Below are 25,045 nucleotides of genomic sequence, written 5' to 3'. Positions count from 1 at the left end.
TCTAAATATTAATTTAAGGTAGGAAAACTTCATTAGATTTCTACTCTTAGGTCATAAATTAAAAATATGGAATTTTGTTCTTCCATGGTTCAGAATCCCTGAGAAAAATGGATGTATATGTGAAATATGAAGGAACACATTGCCTTTCTTCCATGTGCCCTTTACACCTCTTTTAAGATGGGATGGCATGACTTCCCCAAGTACCTGCCTTCTTAATGGAAAGAACAAAACTTCCATTTTGAATATAAATTGAAGGAAGAGGATCTTCCACTATGATGTTCCAAAGTAAGTTTTTGTGTTACTTCCTACATTAGCTTATGAGGAACACCTGCCAGCAATGGCTCAGCGTTATCTCTTGCATAATTGTTCACCTTCTTCCATGGGCACTTAGCTTCCAAAGGTCAGAGAGAGCAGCTCAAGGAACTCCTAAGAAGTTGCTGGCATTCCCCAAGTATTTCAGGAGGGAGGTGAGGCCTAGGGCTTCCACAGACATCCTGTGAATGCAGAGTGGGCTCCTTGAAAGGACACTGGTGTGCAATAGAGAAAAATCACTGGGCGGGGCCTTTCCATGGAGAAAGATTGGAAGTCAATCTTAATGCTGTGCTTTTGTTTCCTGATGTCCCAGGCTTTGGAAACCAAGACCCCAGAGATTCACAATTGCGACTAGTCTTAGTTGGTAAGACTGGAGCAGGAAAAAGTGCCACTGGGAACAGCATCCTTGGAAATAAAGCATTTCAGTCAAGCATTGCATCAAAATCCATCACCAAGTTCTGTAAGAAAGACAGCAGCACATGGAATGGGAGAGAAATTGTCGTTGTGGACACACCAGGTCTTTTTGACACTGAGAAAACGGATGTTCACACGCAAAGAGAGATTGCTAATTGCATCCTCCTGACCTCTCCTGGGCCTCACGCTGTGATCCTGGTGGTCCCGCTGGGCTCATACACAAAGGAAGAACAAAAGGCTGTGGAGAAGATGCTATCAATGTTTGGGTCCAAAGCTAGGAGATACATGATTCTCTTATTCACCAGGAAAGATGACTTGGAAGGCATGGAGTTCCATGATTACTTAAAGGAAGCACCAAAAGGCATTCAAGATCTGATAGAGCTGTTCAAGGATCATCACTGTGAGTTTAACAATAATGCAACAGGGGATGAACAGGAGGCTCAGAGGACACAGCTGCTGGACCTGGTCCAGCACAAAGTGATGGAGAACCAGGGAGGATTCTACACTAATAGGAAATATGAAAGGGCTGAGGTGGAGATTCAGAAACAGATTCAAATTATACAAGAAAAATACAGAGCTGAGTTGGAAATAGCGAAAAGGCAGTTAAGAGAGGAATATGAAGAGAAAATCAGAAAGCTAGAGGATAAACTGGAGCAAGAAAAGACAAAGGCAGAAATGGAGAGGAAATCCAAAGAAAGAGAGAATTACTATTCCTCCAAGCAGCAAAATGCTAAATGTGAATTTGAGAGTAACAAAGATACTAATATAATTGACATAATCTTGAGGGTATTGAAAAACGCTTTCTCTATTTTCTCATCTCTATTCGATGCTGAACAAGCTTTTTGAAAATCTGTTTCCTGCATATTTTCAAATGTTCCTTCCCATATAACTCATTCCCCAAAGTCAGAATTCTCTGTTTCTGTTTCTCAGGCTCTCAGGATAGAGGTGTTTTGTAAAATTTCTTATTGGCAATCACTATATATTTGATTCATTTAACAAGGATGAGGCACATTCTCAATTTGTAAAACTCCAAAGTAGGAAGTATGGATGTTCCCTATCTTCTGAGCTTGCTTGGAAACAGAGAAAGGGACTGCAGGAGACAAAAAAGACAATGATTCTCTAGATTCTTTCTAGAGTGGTACATAATCTCTGCCTATGGTATCTACTCCACTTTTTTGCCTTTAGGATGACAATTATCTTTTCCCCCATGCGGTTAAAGAAATCAGTAACTTCTATTAGGTAATCAATAGCTGGAGATGCTTATAGAATTCTTTCTAAATGAACATATATTTGGTGAATTACATTCTTTTGGAAGGACTGAAATAGTTCCTTATCATCTGCCCACTCAAGAAAGAAGAGTTGTCTGAAAAACAAATTTCTCAGAACTGAACTAAGTGAAATGCCAGAAATAGTAAGAAACAGAGATTCAACAGCTAAGAAAAGAATGTTCCGTATACATTAAGTTCGTTGTGGTGCCTCGCACAACGAACTTAATTCGTTCCAGGAGCAAGCTTGTTATGCAAAAAGTTCGTTATGTGAAAATCGTTTTCCCATAACAATACATGTTAAAAAAAATAATTCGTTCTGTAGCATAAAATATGCTAAGATGACATAAAAAAAATATGCTAAGATGACATATTTTTATTTAGATACATCTAAAAACATAATTTTTTTAAAAAAACACACATTTTTTTAATTTTAAGACAGACTAAGTAGAGTCTACTGAATCTTGCACATCTTCATCCATTTTCTGCTTTTTGGCCGATGGTTTCATGAAAAACCTGTCCAAAGTTCGCTGTGCGAGGCGTTCGTTATGCGAGGCACCACTGTATTCAGAAGTTTCTGTAGAAAGTCTTTGAGAAACCTCAAGAGAACCACTTTTCTGAATAACTAGTTCTCTCCTCTTTCTATGAAATTAACTGTTGCCACCGCACCTCCATCACGCCATACCTTGATTACTTACTGCTAGGTGGGTCAGCCCCACACTGCTACCCCTTCCCACTTCAATTGTTTGCTTATTGATACTATGATAAAACTTTTATGCCGAAACCGGTTTGGCTCAGTGGTAGAGCGTCGGTCTGCGGACTGAGGGGTCCCAAGTTTGATTCAGGTCAAGAGCATGTATGTTGGTTGCGGACACATCCCCAGTAGGGGGTGTGCAGGAGGCAGCTGGTCGATGTTTCTCTCTCATGGACATTTCTAGCTCTCTATCCCTCTCCCTTCCTCTCTGTAAAAAATCAATAAAATATATATTAAAAAAATATATAAAAAAAACTTTTCTATTATCTCACTTTTGTGCAAAAGTAGAATTTCTTTCATTTTGGGAAATACTACTGATCCTACCTAATAGAAGTGTAATATGCAAATTAACCACTACTCCCGCTCCAAGCCACACCCACAAGCCACGCCCACGGGTAATCAGAGCGTGTATTCAAATTAACCCCAACCAAGATGGCGAGGCCCATAGCGGCCAGTGGTTGGATGAAAGACACAAACCCACAGGGGTGGGGCATCCAGAAGCCCCTGGATCAGAGACACAAACCGGCAGGGGGCGAGTACCCAGCAACCCCCAGATCAGAGATACAAACCCACAGGGAGGCCAGCACCCTATAGCACATAGACCTGCCACCCTGGACCTGGGGCTGGGGGGGGGGGGGGGGGGCGTGGCGGGAAGAAGTGCATTGGAGACACAAACCTGCAGGCCTGGCACCCAGCAGCCCCAAGGCCCCAGGTGGAGGTGCTGGGGCTGCAGAGGGGGGGCAGTGGAGACACAAACCTGAAAGAAACCCGTGGAAAGGGAGATAAAGTATCATAATTGTATCTCCCTTTCCACAAGATGAGAAAACTGTCCCTGCATTATTTAGTGATGTGGACCACACCTTTCTATAAACACGGGGTATGTTATGACCAGTTCCAGGAAGGTCTGGTCAGAATACCATCTCCAGGGAATAATGCTACTGTGGCAAATCATCTAAGAGAAGAAACAAGCTTTTGCTGGGTTTATTCTGAAGCTCAGAGAACATACCACCCCATCATATGCTGTGTTGTTATATTGATGATCTGGAGCAGCAGATGCTTGAAAAAAGAGCAATTGCATGCAGAGGATTTCACTGAAGTCTCCTGATCTGCCTATAATTGGACTCCCCAAAAGGAGCTTAAATGTCACAGGTCCTCTTGATGGGAGAAGTGTCATCAGGCAGGCAGAGAAGACTGACTCCTGTCACAGGACAGGAGAGCAGCAGTTGACATCACACCCAAACTTTGTTACAAACTATTCCCCCCCCCCCCCACTCCCATTCATCTTTCCTAAAAATCACTTACTCTCCTCTAAGAGGCCTGGATCTCCCGTCCCCTTTCCCTAGGAAGAAGGTATTTAAATCTGCATTCTAAGCCACTTGGGGAGTTACTCATTTTTCCCTGGGATCTCCCACATATATACAAGGTACACATGTTAATGAACTTTTGTTTTTCTCTTAGTTATCTCTCTTTCACTACAAGGGCCTCCACTAAGAACTCAGAAAGGTAGAGAAAAACTATTTTTCTTCCTCCATAATTTTATCTCTTGAAATCAAGTTCCCAGTTGAACAATGAGGTTGGCTCAAGTACCAAGCAGTCCTGGCTGATGGGAGAGAAGCTTCTTGGGAGAAATCAATGATATTGGCATCAAAGTGGGACAAAGGGCACATGCATGTTTGTTGGTGGGAGTTTAAAGTGGTTCAACATTGTTGGAGAATGATTTGGCCAAATCGATAGAAATGTTCAAGGTACATCCAAGACTCTTCTAGAATCACATCTGCTGAGATAAAGCACAAGCACATAAGCCCTGATCAGAACCCAGGATGCTACTGTGGGCTCTCTTTCCAAGATAGGAAAACCTGTGGAAAACCTGCATTTTTAGGACTAGGTGGCATCTATATTAATAAAAGGGTGATATGCTAATTAGATGGGAGAGGAGGTTAAAGGTGATCAGGCAGGCAGGGGAGAGCAGTTAGGGGGACCAGGCCCCAGCAGGGTAGAGTAGTTAGGGCAAACAGGCTATCAGGGGAGAGCATTTAGGGGGATCAGGTTGGCAGGCAGATGAGCGGTTAGGAGCCAGAGATCCTGAGGGGTCCCAGATTAGAGAGAGTGAAGGCTGAGCTGAGGGCACCCCCTTCCTGTGCACGAATTTCAGCACCGGGCTTCTAGTCCTATATAATAAAAGAGAAATATGCAAATTGACCATAACTCCAACACACAAGATGGTTCCTCCTATGTGGTCAAAGATTGCTGCCCCCATGTGGACACAAGATGGCCACCACAAGATGGTCAGCACGGGAGGGCAGTTGGGAGGGACTAGACCTACAAGGGAGGGCAGTTGTGGGTGATCAGGCCAATAGGGGAAGGCAGTTGGGAGGGACCAGATCTGCAAGGGAGAGCAGTTGGGGCTAATCAAGCCTGCAGGGTAGGACAGTTAGGGGTGAACAGGCTGGCAGAAGAGGAATGTTGAGGGCCACAAGGTCTGCAGGGAAGGGCATTTAGGTAGGACCAGGCCTGTAGGGGAGGGCATTTAGGGGTGACCAAGTCTGCAGGGAAAGGCAGTTGGGGCAATCAGGCTGGCAGAGGAGCAGTTAGGCATCAATCAGGTTGGCATGGGAGTAGTTAGGGGGTGATCAGGCTTTCAGGCAGAAGTGGTTAAGGGCAATCAGGAAGGCATGCAAGCGAGCAATTGGGAACCATCAGTCCTGGATTGTGAGAGGCATGTCCGACAGGCCTAATAGGATCGGGCCTAAATGGGAATTTGGACATTCCTGGAGGGGTCCCAGATTAGAGAGGGTGCAGGCTGGGCTGAGGATATCCCCCACCCATGCACGGATTTCATGCCCTGGGCCTCTAGCATTTCTTATAAGAATGCAGAGATGAATTTCACTTTTTGTTAAAACTTCAAAATGATTTTGGAGTTCGGCTTGATCTACCCCTAAGATCTCTCTCATTTCTCCTGAAAGCTTTGTTAACGTAAATAAATAAATAAATAAATAAATAAATAAATAAATAAAAATATAAAAAAATTAAAAAAAAAAACAACACATTGAATTCTGTAAAGAATTTTTTGTGAGTTTATTTGAGCCAAACTGTCAACAATTGCCAGGAAGCAGTATCTCAATGGATTGGGATAGTGCTCCAGAGAATGACAGACTTTTATCTATTTTTATACATTGCAATCAAAGGAGGAGACATAGTTGGGCTACATGAAATCCATTGGTGATGGGTTCAAGGGGCAAGAGAAAGCATAGAAAGGAAACCTCTGGGATTGGATATAAAATGATAGACACATACTTAGGTGGGTGCAGGATAGTCAACAGTCAACAATTAATACGATAACAATAACAATTGAGGACCCCAAGGTATCCAGAAAAAGGGAAGTTAGAAGTTACCCAGACATTTCAAGAATATGATATGATATCATAGAGAGAAAAAGATAGATAGGCTCAGTTAAGGTAAAGTTTGACCTTGTCAGTGAAGGTACAAGCCTAGTACATAACTACAGACCATAACTGCTTTTAGTTAAAGTTTAATTTCAGAGCATTTTTGTGGTTACTTTAGGTCTCTGAGTTTTCAAGTCTGCCAAGCAGGCCTTCCCTGAGTTTATAGGTTAGCATGTGGCCCCTTTCTTCCAAACATCCCCCTTTTGGTCATGAATCAATCCAAAGGATACATTGATGACCAACCTTTTGGTTGGATAATGGAGTCCCTCTGTTCTAGGAAGGCTTATTTGTGGGAACCCCTTTCACGTTCTGCATTGTTCAGGGTTGTGATTCAGGTTACAGGTTCTGAAGAAGGCTGCACACAAATGAAAAGAATTTGGGAATATTGGGGGCTAGGTGGGAGCCTACCTGTAGTGGTTGGACTACTCCCTGCTCTGGCCTTGCTGTTCCTTTTATTGAGACTATGGGAAACACCCATAGCCCTTAGGCAGGAAACTCCAATAATAGAAATTTACATAAGACAAACAGGGGCTGGGGCTGCTGCAGCTAACAATGTTTCAACTAAACAGTGAGGGAACTCATTGTGACCTTTCAGAGCAATGAAGGTTGTTGACAATGATCAGTTTCTGGCATGTCCCCTATTTCTTTCCTTTAAAAAATCTTGCATCTGCATACTAGAAATAAACATACAAGAACAAAAAATGTTTGAGTCCCAATTTCAATGTCCAACTGTTTTGAGTACAAGTCAGCAACCATATCTGCATGGTGGACAAATGGTGGCAATGCAGGTCTGACCCTCTCTGATTTGGTCCTGGGTAACCTGCAGCGATGCACAGCTGCTGACTGCTAACATAGCAAGGCATCATCAGCTTCTCCCATCTCTGGACTGTTTCTCCTTTTGTCGTCCAGGTTGTAGCAGACCTGTCAATTCCTCTGTTGCAGGAATCCACATGGTCTTGGAGTTGTTTTCTGAAAATATACAAACATATTCTCGACCAAACGTTAATAACGGAATCTTTTTTATAAATTTTACTTGGGATCCTTTTTATTCTTTTGCCCAAACAATTTTCCTTTGGCTTATTTTGATATCATCTGTGTTTTTCATGGGTGTTCAACTTTTAGCATTACAAATGAAAATTACTTTTGAAAGTAAAGAAATTTTTATGTAACTTACTTTCAGGATATTTTTTCCTTACATAATATTACTCCACTAACACCCCATTTTTTATTTTATTTTTTTAAATTTAATTATTAGGAGGCTTTTGGAAAATTTTTATAATGTTGTCGTGATAACTTTAAATTTTAAATTTTGCAAAAAAAAATGTGACTGCTTTAGGTTCATTGCATGTTAAGCGATTTTATCATGAGATGAACTACCAATAGAAATTTTATTTTTTATTATTTTTTTAATATATTTTATTGATTTTTTTTTGCCCCCCTCCTTCCCTCCCACACATCCCCTCCCTCCCCAGAGTTTTGTGTCCATTGGTTGTACTTATTGTTGAATGGAGAAGAGACCACCCAAGAGGCAGAGACCCCTACCCAGGAAACAACTCCAACTAGCCAATTGCGGAGTCAAATAACAAACTTTATTGCAGATTCGAATCTGGGCTGCCGCCGCAGCAACAGCGCGGGCCAGGAGCAGCAGCAGCCGTTACAAAGCAGTCTCCTTTTAAGCACTCTTCAAACAAGCACATTCCAAACAAGGGGGGGTGGTGGTCCACGGGGGCTGAAGCTGATTGGTTTCTATATTGCTTAACCTTGTGGTTGCATGCATCGGCCAGATGGCCTAATCTCCCTTCTTGGTTTGTTCTGCTATCTTAGCCTTGACTAACCCAGACTGTTGATTTGGCCTTCAGGTCCAGGAGGGGGAGGAAGTAGCAACTTTCTACCCTCCAGGCAAGGTCAGTTATTTTCTATTCCTCACTTATATGCATGTATAAAAGTCCTTCGGTTGATCTATTATCTCCCCCAGATCTTCCTCCCCTCCCCGCTGTAATTTGACAGTCTACTTGTTGATATACTGTCTCTATATCTATCTTTTGGTTCATCAGTTTATAATGTTCTTTATTATCCACAAATGAGTGAGGTCATGTGGTGTTTCTTTTTCATTGATTGGCTTATTTCACTCAGCATGATGTTCTCCAATTCCATCCAGGTTGCTGCAAATGATGAGAATTCCTTATTTTTAAAGCAGCATAGTATTCCATTGTGTAGATGTACCATGGTTTTTCGATCCAATCATCTGCTGACGGGCACCTAGGCTGTTTCCAAATTCTGGCTATTGTAGATTGTGCTGCTATGAACATAGGGGTGCATATATCCTTTCTGATTGGTGTTTCTAGTTTCTTGGGATATATTCCTAGAAGTGGGATTACTGGGTCAAATGGGAGTTCCATTTTCAGTTTTTTGAGGAAACTCCACATTGTTCTCCACAGTGGTTGCACCAGTCTTCATTCCCACCAGCAGTGCACGAGGGTTCCTTTTTCTCCACAACCTCGCCAACACTTGTCGTTTGTTGATTTGTTGATGTTGGCCATTCTGACAGGTGTGAGATGGTACCGCATTGTTGTTTTGATTTGCATCTCTCTGATAATTAGTGACTTTGAGCATGTTTTCATGTGCCTTTTGGCCTTCCTTCTGTCTTCTTTTGAAAATGTTCTAGTTAGGTCCATTGCCCATTTTTTAATTGGATTATTCATCTTCCTTTTATTTAGTTGTATAAGCTGTTTGTGGATGTTGGATATTAAACCTTTATCAGTGGTATCATTTGCAAATATGTTCTCCCACACAGTGGGCTTTCTTGTTGTTTTGTTGATGGTTTCTTTTGCTGTAAAAAAGCTTTTTATTTTGATGTAGTCCCATTTGTTTATTTTCTCTTTAGCTTCCATTGCCCTAGGGGTAGTATCAGTGAAGAAGTTCTTTTGGCATATGTCTGAGATTTTGCTTCCTGTGGCTGCTTCTAGTATTTTTATGGTTTCCCGTCTGATGTTTAAGTCCTGTATCCATTTTGAGTTTATTTTGGTGAATGGTGTAAGTTGGTGATCTAGTTTCATTCTTTTGCATGTGTCTGTCCAATTTTCCCAACACCATTTATTGAAGAAACTGTCTTGACTCCATTGTATATTCGTGCCCCCTTTGTCAAATATTAATTGGGCATAGTGATTTGGGTTGATATCTGGGTTCTCGATTTGATTCCATTGATCTATATGTCTGTTCTTGTGCCAGTACCAGGCTGTTTTGAGAACAGTGGCTTTGTAATATAGTTTGAAGTCTAGTATTGAGATCCCTCCTACTTTACTCTTCTTTCTCAGGATTGCTGTGGCTATTCGGGGTCTTTTATTGTTCCAAATGAACTTTTGGAGAATTCTTTTTAGGTCGGTGAAATATGTCGTTGGTATTTTAATGGGGAGTGCATTGAACCTATAGATTGCTTTAGGAAGTATGGACATTTTGATGATGTTGATTATACCAATCCATGAACATGGTATGTTCTTCCATCTCCTTACATCTTCCTCTATCTCTTTTTTCAGTGTCGTGTAGTTTTCCGCATATAGGTCCTTTACTTCCTTAGTTAAATTTATTTCTAGGTATCTTAATTTTTTTGGTGCGGTGGTAAATGGAATTGCTTTTTTAGTCTCTGTTTCTGCAGTTTCACTGTTGGTGTATAGAAATGCCATAGATTTCTTGGCATTAATTTTGTATCCTGCTACATTGCCAAATTCATTTATTAAGTCAATTAGTTTTTTAATGGAGTCTTTTGGGTTTTTTATGTACAAAATCATGTCATCTGCAAATAAGGATAACTTTACTTCTTCTTTTCCAATTTGGATGCCCCAATAGAAATTTTAGTTAATACTTTAGGAACAGCTTTTTGCCCAGTACAATTAAACTTTCTTGAATATTCACTTATTTCAATTAGCCAATTTAAATTAATCTGAAAACTTGACTACTATTTTAATGTAAAATTTTCCAAAAGCCTCTTAATAATTAAACAAAACAAAACAAAACAAAAAAAACAAGCAAACAAACAAACAAAACAAAAAAACCCAGGGTGATAGTTGAGTAATATAATGTAAGTAAAAAATATCCTGAAAGTAAATTACTTTGAAAAGTAATTTTTTTACTTTGAAAAGTAATTTTCATTTGCTAACTGTTGGACACCCATGAAAAGCACACATGATATCAAAATAAGGCAAAGGAAAATTTTTTTGGGAAAAAGTAAAAGGATTTCAAGTAAAATTTATAGAAAAGATTCCGTTACTAACTTTTGGTAGAGAATATGTTTGTATATTTTCAGAAAACAACTCCAAGACCATGTGGATTCCTGCAACAGAGGAATTGACAGGTCTGCTACAACCAGGAGGACAAAAGCAGAAACAGTCCAGAGATGGGAGAAGCTGATGATGCCTTGCCATGCTAGCAGTCAGCAGCTGTGCATTGCAGCAGGTTACCCAGGACCAAATCAGAGAGGGTCAGACCTATATTGCCACCATTTGTCCACCATGCAGATATCGTTGCTGACATGTATTCAGAACTGTTGGAGATTGATGCCAAAACCAGTTTGGCTCAGTGATAGAGTGTTGGTCTGGGGACTGAAAGGTCCCAGGTTTGATTCCGGTCAGGGGCACATACCTTGGTTGCAGGCACATCCCCAGTGGGGGGTGTGCAAAAGGCATCTGACCGATGATTCTGTCTCATCGATGTTTCTAACTCTCTATTCCTCTCTCTTCCTCTCTGTAAAAAATCAATAAAATATATTAAAAAAAGAAAAAAAAAACTGCTGAACATTGAAAATGGGACTCAAACATTTTTTTAGTTCTTGTATGTTTATTTCTAGTATGCAGATGCAAGAATATTTAAAGGAAAGAAATAGGGGAGATGCCAGGAACTGATAATTGTCAACAACCTCCATTGCTCTGAAAGGTCACAGCTAGTTCCCTCACTGTTTTGTTGAAACATTGTTACCTGAAGCAGCCTCCACTTTTGTTTGTCTCAGGTAAATTTCTATTATTGGAGTTTCAGGGGCCACATGCTAACCTATAAACTCAGGGAAGGCCTGCATGGTGGTCTTGTAAACTCAGAGACCTAAAGTAACCACAAAAAATGCTCTGAAATTAAACTTTAACTAAAAGCAGTTATGGTCGATAGTTATGTACTAGGCTTGTACCTTCACTGACAAGATAAAACTTTACCTTAACTGAGCCTATCTATATTTTTCTCTCTATGATATCATATCATATCCTTGAAATGTCTGGGTAACTTCTAACTTCTCTTTTTCTGGACCCCTTGGGGTCCTCAATTGTTATTGTTATCATGTTAATTGTTGACTGTTGACTATCCTGCATCCACCTATGTATGTGTCTATCATTTTATATCCAATCCCAGGGGTTTCCCTTCTATGCTTTCTCTTGCCCCTTGAACCCATCACCAATGGATTTCATGTAGCCCAACTATGTCTCCTCCTTTGATTGCAATGTATAAAAATAGATAAAAGTCTGTCATTCTCTGGAGCACTATCCCAATCCATTGAGATACTGCTTCCTGGCAATTGTTGACAGTTTGGCTCAAATAAACTCACAAAAAATTCTTTACAGGATTCAATGTGTTGTGTTTTTTTAATTTTTTTATATTTTTATTTATTTATTTATTTTTTTACGTTAACAAAGCTTTCAGGAGAAATGAGAGAGATCTTAGGGGTAGATCAAGCCGAACTCCAAAATCATTTTGAAGTTTTAACAAAAAGTGAAATTCATCTCTGCATTCTTATAAGAAATGCTAGAGGCCCAGGGCATGAAATCCGTGCATGGGTGGGGGATATCCTCAGCCCAGCCTGCACCCTCTCTAATCTGGGACCCCTCCAGGAATGTCCAAATTCCCATTTAGGCCCGATCCTATTAGGCCTGTCGGACATGCCTCTCACAATCCAGGACTGATGGTTCCCAATTGCTCGCTTGCATGCCTTCCTGATTGCCCTTAACCACTTCTGCCTGAAAGCCTGATCACCCCCTAACTACTCCCATGCCAACCTGATTGATGCCTAACTGCTCCTCTGCCAGCCTGATTGCCCCAACTGCCCTTCCCTGCAGACTTGGTCACCCCTAAATGCCCTCCCCTACAGGCCTGGTCCTACCTAAATGCCCTTCCCTGCAGACCTTGTGGCCCTCAACATTCCTCTTCTGCCAGCCTGTTCACCCCTAACTGTCCTACCCTGCAGGCTTGATTAGCCCCAACTGCTCTCCCTTGCAGATCTGGTCCCTCCCAACTGCCTTCCCCTATTGGCCTGATCACCCACAACTGCCCTCCCTTGTAGGTCTAGTCCCTCCCAACTGCCCTCCCGTGCTGACCATCTTGTGGTGGCCATCTTGTGTCCACATGGGGGCAGCAATCTTTGACCACATAGGAGGAACCATCTTGTGTGTTGGAGTTATGGTCAATTTGCATATTTCTCTTTTATTATATAGGACTAGAAGCCCGGTGCTGAAATTCGTGCACAGGAAGGGGGTGCCCTCAGCTCAGCCTTCACTTTCTCTAATCTGGGACCCCTCAGGATCTCTGGCTCCTAACCGCTCATCTGCCTGCCAACCTGATCCCCCTAAATGCTCTCCCCTGATAGCCTGTTTGCCCTAACTACTCTACCCTGCTGGGGCCTGGTCCCCCTAACTGCTCTCCCCTGCCTGCCTGATCACCTTTAACCTCCTCTCCCATCTAATTAGCATATCACCCTTTTATTAATATAGATGCCACCTAGTCCTAAAAATGCAGGTTTTCCACAGGTTTTCCTATCTTGGAAAGAGAGCCCACAGTAGCATCCTGGGTTCTGATCAGGGCTTATGTGCTTGTGCTTTATCTCAGCAGATGTGATTCTAGAAGAGTCTTGGATGTACCTTGAACATTTCTATCGATTTGGCCAAATCATTCTCCAACAATGTTGAACCACTTTAAACTCCCACCAACAAACATGCATGTGCCCTTTGTCCCACTTTGATGCCAATATCATTGATTTCTCCCAAGAAGCTTCTCTCCCATCAGCCAGGACTGCTTGGTACTTGAGCCAACCTCATTGTTCAACTGGGAACTTGATTTCAAGAGATAAAATTATGGAGGAAGAGAAATAGTTTTTCTCTACCTTTCTGAGTTCTTAGTGGAGGCCCTTGTAGTGAAAGAGAGATAACTAAGAGAAAAACAAAAGTTCATTAACATGTGTACCTTGTATATATGTGGGAGATCCCAGGGAAAAATGAGTAACTCCCCAAGGTGGCTTAGAATGCAGATTTAAATACCTTCTTCCTAGGGAAAGGGGACGGGAGATCCAGGCCTCCTAGAGGAGAGTAAGTGATTTTTAGGAAAGATGAATGGGAGTGGGGGGTGGGGGGGGAATAGTTTGTAACAAAGTTTGGGTGTGATGTCAACTGCTACTCTCCTGTCCTGTGACAGGAGTCAGTCTTCTCTGCCTGCCTGATGACACTTCTCCCATCAAGAGGACCTGTGACATTTAAGCTCCTTTTGGAGGGTCCAATTATAGGCAGATCAGGAGACTTCAGTGAAATCCTCTGCATGCAATTGCTCTTTTTTCAAGCATCTGCTGCTCCAGATCATCAATATAACAACACAGCATATGATGGGGTGGTATGTTCTCTGAGCTTCAGAATAAACCCAGCAAAAGCTTGTTTCTTCTCTTAGATGATTTGCCACAGTAGCATTATTCCCTGGAGATGGTATTCTGACCAGACCTTCCTGGAACTGGTCATAACATACCCCGTGTTTATAGAAAGGTGTGGTCCACATCACTAAATAATGCAGGGACAGTTTTCTCATCTTGTGGAAAGGGAGATACAATTATGATACTTTATCTCCCTTTCCACGGGTTTCTTTCAGGTTTGTGTCTCCACTGCCCCCCCTCTGCAGCCCCAGCACCTCCACCTGGGGCCTTGGGGCTGCTGGGTGCCAGGCCTGCAGGTTTGTGTCTCCAATGCACTTCTGCCCGCTGCGGGCCGCCCCCCCCCCCCCCCCCCCCCCCCCAGCCCCAGGTCCAGGGTGGCAGGTCTATGTGCTATAGGGTTCTGGCCTCCCTGTGGGTTTGTATCTCTGATCTGGGGATTGCTGGGTACTCGCCCCCTGCCGGTTTGTGTCTCTGATCCAGGGGCTTCTGTGTGCCCCACCCCTGTGGGTTTGTGTCTTTCATCCAACCACTGGCCACTATAGGCCCTGCCATCTTGGTTGGGGTTAATTTGAATACACGCTGTGATTACCCGTGGGCGTGGCTTGTGGGTGTGGCTTGGAGCGGGAGTAGTGGTTAATTTTCATATTACTCTTCTATTAGGTAGGATCAGTAGTATTTCCCAAAATAAAAGAAATTCTACTTTTGCACAAAAGTGAGATAATAGAAAAGTTTTTTTTTTATATATTTTTTTAATATATATTTTATTGATTTTTTACAGAGAGGAAGGGAGAGGGATAGAGAGCTAGAAAAGTCGATGAGAGAGAAACATCGACCAGCTGCCTCCTGCACACCCCCTACTGGGGATGTGTCCGCAACCAACATACATGCTCTTGACCTGAATCAAACTTGGGACCCCTCAGTCCGCAGACCGACGCTCTACCACTGAGCCAAACCGGTTTCGGCATAAAAGTTTTATCATAGTATCAATAAGCAAACAATTGAAGTGGGAAGGGGTAGCAGTGTGGGGCTGACCCACCTAGCAGTAAGTAATCAAGGTATGGCGTGATGGAGGTGCGGTGGCAACAGTTAATTTCATAGAAAGAGGAGAGAACTAGTTATTCAGAAAAGTGGTTATCTTGAGGTTTCTCAAAGACTTTCTACAGAAACTTCTGAATATACAGAACATTCTTCTCTTAGCTGTTGAATCTCTGTTTCTTACTATTTCTGGCATTTCACTTAGTTCAGTTCTGAGAAATTTGTTTTTCAGACAACTCTTCTTTCTTGAGTGGGCAGATGATAAGGAACTATTTCAGTCCTTCCAAAAGAATGTAATTCACCAAATATATGTTCATTTAGAAAGAATTCTATAAGCATCTCCAGCTATTGATTACCTAATAGAAGTTACTGATTTCTTTAACCGCATGGGGGAAAAGATAATTGTCATCCTAAAGGCAAAAAAAATGGAGTAGATACCATAGGCAGAGATTATGTGCCACTCTAGAAAGAATCTAGAGAATCATTGCCTTTATTGTCTCCTGCAGTCCCTTTCTCTGTTTCCAAGCAAGCTCAGAAGATAGGGAACATCCATACTTCCTACTTTGGAGTTTTACAAATTGAGAATGTGTCTCATCCTTGTTAAATGAATCAAAGAAATATCTAGTGATTGCCAATAAGAAATTTTACTAAACACCTCTATCCTGAGAGCCTGAGAAACAGAAACAGAGAACTCTGACTTTGGGGAATGAGTTATGGGAAGGAACACTTGAAAATATGCAGGAAACAGATTTTCAAAAAGCTTAATCATCTTCGAATAGAGATGAGAAAATAGAGAAAGCGTTTTTCAATACTCTCAAGATTATGTCAATTATATTAGTATCTTTGTTACTCTCAAATTCAAGTCTAGCATTTTGCTGCTTGGAGGAATAGTAATTCTCCCTTTCTTTGAATTTCCTCTCCATTTCTGCCTTTGTCTTTTCTTGCTCCAGTTTATCCTCTAGCTTTTTGATTTTCTCTTCATATTCCTCTCTTAACTGCCTTTTTTCTCTCTCCAGCTCAGCTCTGCATTGTTCTTGTATAATTTGAATCTGTTTCTGAATCTCCACCTCAGCCCTTTCGTATTTCTTATTAGTGTAGAATCCTCCCTGGTTCTCCATCACTATGCGCTGGACCAGGTCCAGCAGCTGTGTCCTCTGAGCCTCCTGTTCATCCCCTGTCGCCTTATTGTTAAACTCACAGTGACGATTCTTGAACTGTTCCATCAGATCTTGAAGGCCTTTTGGTGCTTCCTTTAAGTAATCATGGATGTCCATGCCTTCCAATTCATCTTTCCTGGTGAATAAGAGAATCATGTATCTCCTAGCTTTGGACCCAAACATTGATAGCATTTTCTCCACAGCCTTTTGTTCTTCCTTTGTGTATGAGCCCAGCCGGACCACCAGGATCACAGCGTGAGGCCCAGGAGAGGTCAGGAGGATGCAATTAGCAATCTCACTTTGCGTGTGAACATCTGTTTCCTCAGTGTCAAAAATACCAGGTGTGTCCACAACGACAATTTCTCTCCCATTCCATGTGCTGCTGTCTTTCTTACAGACCTTGGTGACAGATTTTGATGCAATGCTTGACTGAAATGCTTTATTTCCAAGGATGCTGTTCCCAGTGGCACTTTTTCCTGCTCCAGTCTTACCAACTAAGACCAGTCGCAACTGTGAATCTCTTGGGTCTTGGTTTTTAAACCCTGGGACATTAGGAAACAAAACCACAGATTTAAAATTGAATTCCAATCTTACTCCATGCAAAGGCCCCGCCCAGTGATTTTTCTCTATTGCATACCAGTGTCCTGTCAGTGAGCCCGCTCTGCATGCACAAGAGGTCTGTGGAATCCCTGGGCCTCACCTCCCTCCTGAAAGACTTGGGGAACACCAGGAACTTCCTAGGAGTACCTTCAGCTGCTCTCTCTGACCTTTGGAAGCTAAGTGCCCATGGAAGAAGGTGAACAATTATGCAAGAGAGAACTCTGAGCCGTTGCTGGCAGGTGTTCCTCATATGCTAATGTAGGAAGTAACACAAAATCTGATTTTAGGACATCATAGTGGAAGATTCCCTTCCTTCAATTTATATCCAAAATGGAAGTTTTGTTCTTTCCATTAAGAAGGCAGGTAGGTGGTTAAGTCGTGCCATCTCATCCTAAAAGGGGGGTAAAGGGCACATGGCAGAAAGGCAAAGTGTTCCCTCATATTTCACATATACCTCCATCTTCTCAGGGATTCTGAACCATGGAAGAACAAAATTCCTTACTTTTAATTTATGACCTAAACGTAGAAATCTAATGGAGTTTTCCCACCTTAAATTAATATTTAGAAGACTTCTATCCAGAAAGTAGTTACAGTTCTCTGGAGTTACTCTAAAATCCCTTGATACATAAATAATAGTAATAACAGAGTAGCATTAGTGGAGTTACTCTTTTTTAGTTTCACTTGGTTAGACATGTCTACTTCCTAAGACACCTGGAAGTTAAAAATAGAACAGCGTAGCCTACCATCTGAGTTATATTTTAAAGATCACTGTGTCCTATGTTAAATGCCAAATCATCTGTATAGCTATTCCCAATCGGTAATCCTCTGCTTATCTCTTTGATGTTTCTATAGAGTTGAAGACTTCAGAATTTGTTGAGCACAGACCAGGACCATAGAAGTCAACTGACAAGCACATCTGAGAGCCTGTTTCTCCCTGAAAGAAGACCCTGTTAGCACAACCCTTGATCAAGACTGACTCTTGCAGGAGGAAACCTGTATTATAATGAATTGTCTGTGCTTTGAGTTGATGCATCCATCACCACACTGACAATATTGCTAACATGATTATAAACTCCATTTTAGTTTTCAGAGATATCATCACCATTCACCCAGTTCCTCAGACAAAGCAGGGAATCTCCCTGGATTCTTCTCTTTCCCTTACCTTCCGGATCTGACCCATCAGCAAGTTCACAAATCTGACCTCTTCTCTCCATTTTGAAGACCATCATACTAGCCTAAGCTACCATCACCATTCATAACTCAGCAGTCCCCTAAGTGGTCTATTTAGTTCTGTTGTGCCCTATTTTTCTATTCTGTACATTGGAATTGTTTTTCAAAATTTTCAATCAAACAGAATCAAAATTTTACAGAACCCCCCACTCTGGCATTCAAAAAATCGGTAGTTATTCCCTATCTTCCACACATTTATGGTGAAGTTGTTATTAATCCAAGAAAGGCAGAGTATCCCATATTTGATCAGCAGAATTCTGAGATGGGAAAAGTAAATTTCTATACGTAGAGAGCAGTGGCTACAAGATGGCTAAGATGAAGAGAAAATGTGGGTGGGATTTCAGATTGTTATTTAGTTAGCACCACAGTGGGAGACTCCAAGGTAAGGGCATTAGTTGGTCATCCAGAGACACGTAGGAAAATCATGGAAGCCCCTTGACTTTGGAAAGAAAAGTCACTAAAGGCTAACTCCAACACTGCAACCATTTGCCAATGCTGATAGCACATGGCAGTCTGTATGATGGACTGCAGAAATGGCCATGAATGTATCCCAGGCCTGTACTGATGTCTCTTTAGCATGTAGATCAGGAACTCCTCCCACAAGTTGCTGAGCCTGTTTCTCCACCCCTTGCATCTTGGTGGGCCCTGTGAATTGCTCTGGACAATAGGGCAGTAGAAGCATGATGCAAGTAGACTCCAAAGGTGCTGATGCCCTGGGGCTTGATGCCTCTTGGTCTTCAGAACCCTGCAACTGATTGATGATAAAGGACACAAGACCCTGTCATTCCTATCACCCTAACCTGCCAAAGAGCTTCTAATCATGAGACATGGCCATGGAACTATCCATTCAAAAGTATCCAGTTGCTAGATCTTGATTGTATTACCGGTATCCTAAGCGACAGAAGTCAGGTGAACTAAGGACAAGAACTATATGATTTCACTTATATATGGGATATAAAATAGAAAGCAACAAGGGAACAAATAATACAAATAAACAAACAAACTCATAGGCACAGGCAGCAATAAGAGAGTTACCAGAGGGGAGTGAGGAGTGGGAACAGGTTGAAGCAGGTAAAGCGGTGAAATATATGGTGATGGAAGGAGACAATGCAACACACAGATGATATGTTATAGAATTATACACCTGAAACTTATGTAATGTTATTAATCAATGTCACCACCCCAATTAATTTAATCTGGAAAATAAAGATTATCCAGTTGTGAACTGAACCACCAGCTTAGCACTGGGGCATGAGCAAGTTTGGCTGAGAGGAGCCCAGTTGGCTCAGACCCAGAAACTTCAAAGTAGAAAATAAGAAACCTCATTAGCTTCAGATCAACCTGTCTACCAAATTGTTTGCCAAGGAAATGGTGGAGGTTCTCGGGTACTAAGTTGTGTTGTGGTGTGGTATCAAACCAGCAAAAGTTCAACTGATATAGTTGATTTCTGTAGATAAGGAAGTAAAAGGAGAGTTGTGTGAGAAACTAAGTGAGCCAGTCTGTTGAATTTGTTGGTTTCTACTTCCAAATGGCTTCTACATCCAAAACATGCTTCCAGGAGCAAGGAAATTAGGACCTGAATTAATCAATTCCTCTCACATCCCTCCTTCGCAGTCTTCTCTCAGGCTGAAGAGAGTGGCAGAGAAACAACAAGAGAGACTACAACTGGCCCTTCTGGTTTGTCTACATTGTTCAAAGTAGAAAATAAGAAACCTCATTAGCCTCGGATCAATCAGGACACCTTAACTTCTATTTCTCTTAGAGGTTATCCTGTGTCATGAAGAGACAGTGCAGAGGTTCGTGAGAAAAGCTGAGTTAAGTAAGATAAAATAAGAAATGGGGTTGGAAATATTTTGTTGTTGCTCCGATGAAGACTGGCAGAGAGCACAGGAGAACCCACTGCCAGGTTCACTTCGCCCCACCTGGCCTGGGGAACCCATGCATCCTCTCACCATGGCCGGCCCTGGGTCCACTGAAGTTGTAAGGAGTAATGTCCATCGTAGTTTGAATTTCTGTAGATAAGAAACAACTCATTTTAGGGAAGTGGATAGTAACTGAAAACCAAAACCTCATGCAGCCAACAGTTTTTTATTTTATTTTCCATTAACTTGCCACTTTATTTCACCTTCCCTATTTCCCAACACTTCTACTCACGTCCCCACTGTGAGTTTCATTTTTACTTGTTGCTTCTTCTCTACAGGAACATATTTCAAGTGCTTCCTCAGCTCTGGTTCTGGGCGCCTTTCCCCATCCACTCAGTAAATTATTGCTTTGAATGCCATTTGTATGTCCTCTTAGCCTAGACCCTCTTCAGAATTTTGAACTTTTATATTCCATTCTGCTTCCCTATTGGACAAGTTCATGGGCATTTCAAAAAGAACTCGACAAAAATGGAGCCTTTGACAATATCCCAACCCCAAACCCAGACCATTTAAATGATTCTGCCTCCATTTTGGTAGATCCATTCTCACTATAAATCAATGAAGGAATATATTCAGGTGAAGATTAACAAAAAAAAAACAAAACTACAACATAAACAAGCTCATAGATCCAGATAATGTACTGGAGATTGCCAGAGGCAAGGGTGAGAGAAATGGTTGAAAGCAATCAAAAAGTAAAAATTAAAATATAATAAAATAAAATCTACACTAATAGATGAGAAACATGCAAATTAACCATCACTCTGCTATGCCCACCAGCCAATCAGGAGGGAATATGCAAATTAGAAGAAGAAATATGGCAGCCACCCAACTGCTGTAGGCAAGGAGTGGCCAGGCGGGGCAAACACCTACTATGAGAGGAAAGATGGAGGGTGAAGGGAACTACAGGAGTGGCACTCAGGCCACAGCAGAGAGGAAGATGGCAGACTCCAGTGTCTGCAGCAAAGATGAAGATGGCAGATTCTAGCTTGAGTCTACAGCAAGGACTAAGACAACAAACAGACTGCAGCCTGAATCTGCAGAGAAAATGGTAGACTCCAGCTGGAGTCTGCAGCAAAGACGAAGAAGGCAGACTCTGGCCAGGTGCCAGAGGTAAACCTGTGCTGAAAGCCAAGGGAAGGAAGGCCTATTGCACAAATCTCTTTGTGCAATGGGCCTCTAGTATAAAATGAATATACATGTCAAAATTTATACACACAAGTGGCCCAGTGCACAAAATTCATGCATGGGGGATTTGGGGGAGGGGGTTTCCCACAGCCTGGCCTGCACCCTCTCCAATCTAGGACCCCTCTGGAAATGTCAGATTGCCAGTTTAGGCCATATCCATGTGATTTGGAATAGGGCCTAAACTGGCACTCAAACATCCCTCTCACAATCTGAGACCACTGACTCCTAACTGCTCACCTGTCTACCTGCCTAATCACCACTAACCACTCTGCATGTCACCCTGCTCACTCCCAACAGCCCCCCACCAGCCTGATTGCCCCCAACTGTTCTTCCCACCAGCCTGCTCAGCAACAATTGCCCTCCCCCCTAATGCCGGCTTGCCCCAAATTGCCCCCCACTGCCAGCCTGCACACCCCCAACTGTCCCCGCCGTCTGCCTGATCACCCACAACTGCCCACCCCTCCATGGACTGACCACCCCTAACTGCCTCTGCGTTGGCCCTACCACCAATAGAAGTGTTGGGAAATAGGGAAGATGAAATCAAGAAGGACATATGCAAGGTTTCCCAGTCCAATTAGCATATTACCCTTTTATCAGTATAGATATGAAAGTTAATATGTAAGAAATATGTTCACAACATTGATTACTGAATCTACTAAAAAAAAGTAATGAATTTCATTCTATAAAAATTAAAATTTAACAAAACTGGGAAATTGTAGCCATTTAGGTACAATTGGATATAACTAGGTTATTCAGTTATGGTAGATTGATTATAAAATGGAAAATCTGAAGGCAACTGTTAACTTTGTATTGTTGGCTTTTTTTTAAATATATTTTTTACAGAGAGGAAGAGATTGAGAGTTAGAGACATCAATGAGAGAGAATTTCGATCAGCTGCCTCTTGTACCCCCCACACAGGGGATGTGCTCGCAACCAAGTTACATGCCCTTGGCCTTTCAGTCCGCAGGCCGATGCTCCATTCATTGAGCCAAATCGGTCTCGGCAGCAACTGTTAACTTTGTAAAACAAATTCTATTTGCTTTGTGAAGTCTGATTATGATCATATTTTTAAATGGCTTCAAATATGTACTGGTAAAATGAAATAATGATATTTGCTTCAAAATAATGGTGTGGCAAGGGAGTGGTGATTTTATAGAATCTATACACTATAATATAAATGAAACAAGATTGGCATCACTTAATAATTGTGGGAGCTTGGACTAGGTACATAAAAGTTCCTTGTAATGTACATTTATCTTTGAAAAAATTAACATTTTTCAACAGTAAAATTTGATATGTGTGTGATATAACAATACTAACATTCTAAAATAAGCACTCTGATAATTTTTTTGTACATTATCTCACCTACTCCCCTATAATAGCCTGCAAAAAGCTAATTTTATTATTCTAAGTTTTTAAATAAAGACATTGATGAGGTTTGAAAATGTTGGAACACTTTCCCAAAGTCACAGTGCTAACAGGTATGGGGCAGAACAGGCATCAAATTCAAAGTCTGTCTGACCACCTTCCCTCCTAACCACTGCACACAATGGCCTCCTTCAGTGTCTTCTCAGAATTCTAAAATTACATGGAATCAGAGATAGATCAAGAGAGCACAGGGAGGAGAGTCCACACTCTTTACAGAACAGAACCTTTTCAGGAAACCTGCAACTAGGGCCAATGAGTGGAGGGTTTCATATACATTGTTCTTGCAGAATAGCCAACCCTTTATCAATGACAACCCCTCCTTATCTCACATGTCACACTACTCGGATTAGAGTTTCTCTCTGCTGAATGATGGAAAGGATTCAGCAACTGCAGTCCAGATTTCCTCTGCCCTTAGTGGCATGGGCAACCCCTAGAGTCACCACACTCTCCAGGATCCTGCTTCTTTTTTGGTAAAAAGAGGAAGTTAGACAGGTCAGTCTTTATATTGCCTACAAGCTCTAAAGACCTGCCTTGGGGACACTCATTTCCTATCCAGGGAAAAGGAAGGCTTGTCAGGCAGCCCTCAGTGTTTTTCAGAGCAGCAAATGCATGAAGGTGCACCAGTCAGCACAAATGTGTCCTGTTCAATATGATACATGTAACATCTATAATAATACTAATTAGACCAGACGTCCTTCCTCACCAAGCCGAAGCCCAAGGGAAGACAGCCCAGGTCCCAGATGCCTTCAGGCAGCCAGAGGAGGGAAGCCAGGGTCCCAGGTGTTGGAGGGAAGCTGGTGCTAGCAGCCCGGGGAAGGAAGGCCTACTCTTGCAGGAATTTTCATGCACAGGACTTCTAGTTGTACTAATAAAGCTCCTGACTCCCTCCCTACCTTCCTTCACTACCCTCTGACAGCACCCCCCTGCTGTACTTCTGGCACAGAACCCGATCCTTCCTGCGCCAGAATTCACACTATATACACTCCATGAACCTACTGCCCAAACAATCTAGTGCTGAGAAGCAGTGAGTCTACTTCTCAGCCAGACTCACCTTCTTTTCAACCAGTTGATGAGTTCTCAAATTTTCTCCAAAGACACTCTGCAAGCTGGTGCTTTTGTTTTAACTGTGAAGAAAATTGTTCGCACCCTCTGAAACTGCAGAGGAAATGGGATAGATTGGGTGGAGCCAGTGGAGGAACTGTTTGCTTTTAAAGAGACAGTAATATTTCCCCTAACTTGGTGGGTGCTTTCATTTAGCCAAGTTGAAATGTTTTCTTCCATGTGCTTGCTCTTGTACCAAAATTACCAAAGCTATATTTGGTGTTTTGGGTTATAGTAGTGTATCCAAGGACCCTTATTAAATGATATATATATTGCCCCCCAAAGCCAGGCACAGTGTCTGACACCTTCCCTGGTGCAGTGAAAGACTGTGGGGTCATTCTGGAGGAAGAAAGTTGGGCGTGGGACTTGGTGTATCCTCGGGTCTTGCTAATGATGGCACAATATGGGTTTTGAGTTTGTTCTCTCAGGAAGGTCTCAAGTTTCCCATTTAGAAATTATCAAATCTCAGGTACAAAGTCAAAGGGGCATAAACCATTGAGAGCCAAGTGGAAAAGAGGAAGGAGAGGCCTGGGAAAAGTCTTCCAATGATCACAATTTCTCTGCTATTTTTTTTTAATACGGTTCTTGTATGGTTGAAAGTATACATTACATGACATATAAAGATATACGCAAGGAGTAGATGCAACCTTCCCTCCGACCCTTCCTAACTTCTCCCTCTTCAGGCCCAGACAGAGGTACCTTATCCTAGATTTACCAGCGAATGGATCCCAAAGGATCTAAAAATTGTTTTCAGGTGAGAGGTAGGCTGTTGAATCTCTCATGGTTGACAAGATGTTCTAGTTGTCTGTTGCATCACCACAAATAGATTAAATTTTGATTACACATTTTCCTTCACTAGGTGGAGAAAGTGGTTAGTCAATGCTTAAACTTGAGTGTTGGTACTAAAAGGGCCAAATGTGACAGAAGTGACAATAGCGCTGCTACCCATGGAGGGAAGCAGATATATTTGGAAATGATGGTGTAAGTGGCCATATTATTGGACCAATTATTGGTATTAATGACTTCGGTAACCTACAATAAAGACACAGATCAGGGCCAGCTATGTAATTCACAAGGTCTGGCACAAAAGGAAAATACCAAGCCCATTGTTTTAAATCATGATTAAAAAGTATACACTCTAAGCACAAGTCCTTGAGCAACGTTACAAGTCACACATAGAGGAAACCACCTTCACAGGCTGCATATATATGAGTCCAGAGCAGAGGCAGAATGGCATCTACTTTCAAAATATCTCCTCCACTGCCCCACTTTCACTTCATTCTCCATATTCCCTGAATGAAACTTGTCCTGCCAGAAACTGCCTTTTATGATTTCTTGGACAATTCATTGCTTCTCCAGGCACACTCAGAGGTTCCCAAAAGGGAAGAGGGACATGGTTAAATAGAATCCATAGATGCTATAGGGAATAGGATACAGTCTTGAATGGTCATAGCCCTGAGGTTCTTGGCCATAGAGTGACATCTGGAACACAGCTCCCACCCCTGTACCCTCTCTTAGAAGTGACCTCCCTCTAGG

General features: G+C 42.0%; 3 protein-coding genes across 6 annotated transcripts in view; 1 reads left to right on the top strand and 2 right to left on the bottom strand.

Moving 5' to 3' along the window:
* LOC311628720 (GTPase IMAP family member 4-like) overlaps window positions 1–2,159 on the top strand; it is a 53,102-nt gene extending 50,943 nt beyond the window's left edge. For all 3 annotated transcript variants that reach the window (XM_084896215.1, XM_084896216.1, XM_084896214.1), the window contains one exon: window positions 626–2,159. In XM_084896215.1, coding sequence (XP_084752341.1) covers window positions 626–1,572 — 947 coding nt within the window. In that variant the 3' untranslated portion in view covers window positions 1,573–2,159. The remainder of the gene's footprint in view (window positions 1–625) is intronic.
* Window positions 1–25,045, bottom strand: part of LOC311628739 (GTPase IMAP family member 7-like) — a 322,213-nt gene that overhangs the window by 80,819 nt on the left and 216,349 nt on the right. The gene's annotated exons all lie outside the window — the stretch shown is intronic.
* On the bottom strand, window positions 14,602–23,577 carry LOC311628721 (GTPase IMAP family member 4-like). 2 transcript variants are annotated; one of them, XM_084896218.1, is made up of 3 exons: window positions 23,460–23,577; window positions 19,826–19,885; window positions 14,602–16,585 (listed from the first exon to the last, which is right to left on the bottom strand). In XM_084896218.1, the coding sequence occupies exons 2-3, from the start codon at window positions 19,869–19,871 to the stop codon at window positions 15,648–15,650; spliced, it is 984 nt and encodes a 327-aa protein (XP_084752344.1). In that variant the 5' UTR covers window positions 19,872–19,885; window positions 23,460–23,577; the 3' UTR covers window positions 14,602–15,647. The 2 variants fall into 2 exon arrangements, with proteins under 2 accessions (XP_084752344.1, XP_084752343.1); XM_084896217.1 differs by having other exon boundaries at window positions 14,608–16,585; window positions 19,796–19,885.

This window comes from Pipistrellus hanaki (assembly GCF_964339955.1).
Source record: "Pipistrellus hanaki genome assembly, chromosome: 10".
NCBI lineage: Eukaryota > Metazoa > Chordata > Mammalia > Chiroptera > Vespertilionidae > Pipistrellus > Pipistrellus hanaki.
Note: the sequence above shows the minus strand (reverse complement) of the source record. Positions and strands in the feature narration are given on the sequence as shown.